Source organism: Canis lupus, chromosome 14 (assembly GCF_003254725.2).
Source record: "Canis lupus dingo isolate Sandy chromosome 14, ASM325472v2, whole genome shotgun sequence".
NCBI classification, from domain to species: Eukaryota; Metazoa; Chordata; class Mammalia; order Carnivora; family Canidae; genus Canis; species Canis lupus.
The window spans coordinates 2,496,933-2,499,203 of NC_064256.1; the positions used below are offsets into that span (position 1 = coordinate 2,496,933).

Here is a 2,271-nt window from a genome sequence, read left to right on the forward strand (position 1 = left end):
AATCTAACATGGAGAAATAATAATAACGAATATATATGTGTATATATATTAACATAAGAACATTAATTTTTATTACAGATATTAAGATAGCATAGAATTGTGAATAACATTATAAATTTATAAATGCTCTAATCAAACTGCTTGGAATCAATTCTTGGTTTGGATAGCTTTGGCTGTGTAACTTTGGCATGTTTTTGAGATTGAATTCAGTTTTCATATTTATGAAACCTGGATGAAATAAATAGAACAAACACTGTTATTTTGTTGTGTTATTATAAGGATTGAGTTACTATAAACATAAATGTATATTTAGGCTGTGTCAGGTATAAATCAAATTTATCTGTTTTTATTATTGCAATAATTACTGTAACATTTCAAAAGTGGAACATGACAATTTAAATGGTTGCCAAAAAGACTGTTGATGAAGCTTAGTTCAATTTCCTGTCAGATTTATAGAATTAACTAAGATTGAAAGAAAAATGTTATTAAATTTTGGGCAAAAAAAAACAAATTTACTCACCTCCTATATAACTACCTGGCTTGTTCTATGCTTTCTTTTGCTAAGTAGATAAATCAGGTACTAGAAAGTTGTGTGTGTGTGTGTGTGTGTGTGTGAGAGAGAGAGAGAGAGAGAGAGGCCCCTTCCAACAAATACATAGTAACTTGAGTGTAGGATATCAGGCTCAATATAAGGTATTTAAATGAGTTCAAAGATATGGAATGAGAAGGAATGGAACACCACAAAAGTTGTAGTTACACAATTTTGCAAAATTTGATATCAAGAGATTTTTAATTTTTGAAGAAATATTTGTATTTATTTCTACATATGGGTTGGAAATAATCTGCCGCTCAAGTTTTTCCAATATCTTTTTTTTTCCATAAAGTATTTATACTCTCCTAGTCTTTCGTTACAGATCTTGTATTAGCAAAATCTAATTGTTTCTAATTTGCAAAGAATTTATCTTCTCAAATATCCTCCAAATAGCTGCTTTAATCTCCTTGTTTCGAAGACTATATATGATGGGATTTAGGAAGGGAGGCAAAACTGTGTAAGCCACAGCAATCACCAAATCTTGAATGGATGAAGTCTTGGCAATTGGTCCCAAGGCACCAAAGAGCCCTGTAGTAAGGAAGAGCATAATAACAATCAGCTGTGGAGAGCAGGTAGAAAACGCTTTTGCCCTACTCTCTACTGAAGGGATTCTGAGCACTGTTGAGAAGATCTGGATATAGGAGATGATCATAAGAACAAAGCAAACCAGCACAAAGCAGGAGCTCAGAGCCAGGCTCACAAACTCAGCAAAGAAAACCTCATGGGAAACCAGGGCCAAAACGTGGGAGATGTCACAGAAGAACTGGTGGATTTTTCTGTATCTTGATATGGGCTCCCAAAATATGTTGCCAGTGTGGACAGATGCATAAATAAAGCAACTCAGCCAGGCAATGGCTGCTATGTGGTGGCATTTTTCTGATGTCATAATGGCTTCATATTGGAGGGGGTGGCAAATGGCAACATAGCGATCATAGGACATGACAGTGAGAAAGGCCAGCTCAGCAGATGCAAAAGCAAAGAAAAAATAGACTTGAGCCACACAGCCAAGGTAAGAGATGGAGTTACTGTGAGTCAGGGAGCTGTGGATTGACTTAGGCACAGTGACTGAAACATAGCACAAATCTAAAAAGGAGAGGTTCTTCAGAAAGAAGTACATAGGCCGGTGAAGATACTGATCAAAAGTAATGATAATCATGATGAGAACGTTCCACACCACTGCTGTCAGATAAATCAGCAGAAAGAGTCCAGCATGAAGTATCTGTAGCTCGCAGATGTCAGAAAACCCCATGAGCAGGAACTCTGTCACTTCTGTGAGATTGTCCATTGGGCAAGGAAAACTGTGTTCTGTTTAAGAAAATACATAATAATTAAAAATAAGACAAAGAAAAATAAACAAAGTGTTGTCTTAATATGATGCTGTAGGAATTATATCCCCTAGTTAAAGGAATAAATTAAATATCTTCAATATTACTTAAGTAAATGAGATGGTGGTAGACTTTTTTAAATTTAAAATTTTGGGGTTTTTTAAAGATTTTATTTATTTACTCATGAGAGACACATACAGAGAGAGAGAAGCAGAGACACAGGCAGAGGAAGAAGCAGGCTCCATGCAGAGAGCCTGACATGGGACTCTATCCTGGGTCTCCAGGATCATGCCCTGGGCTGAAGGTGGTACAAAACCCCTGAGCCACCCAGGCTGCCCTAAATTTAAATTTTTT

At 36.0% G+C, this 2,271-nt stretch overlaps 1 protein-coding gene across 1 annotated transcript; it reads right to left on the reverse strand.

Annotated features, from left to right (window-relative positions):
- Nucleotides 1-782: 782 nt before the first annotated feature.
- LOC112651221 (olfactory receptor 14I1) lies at nt 783-1,893 on the reverse strand. Its single transcript, XM_025434215.3, has one exon. It carries the CDS (start codon nt 1,875-1,877, stop codon nt 933-935), a length of 945 nt encoding a protein of 314 aa, XP_025290000.1. The 5' UTR covers nt 1,878-1,893; the 3' UTR covers nt 783-932.
- Nucleotides 1,894-2,271: the final 378 nt, after the last annotated feature.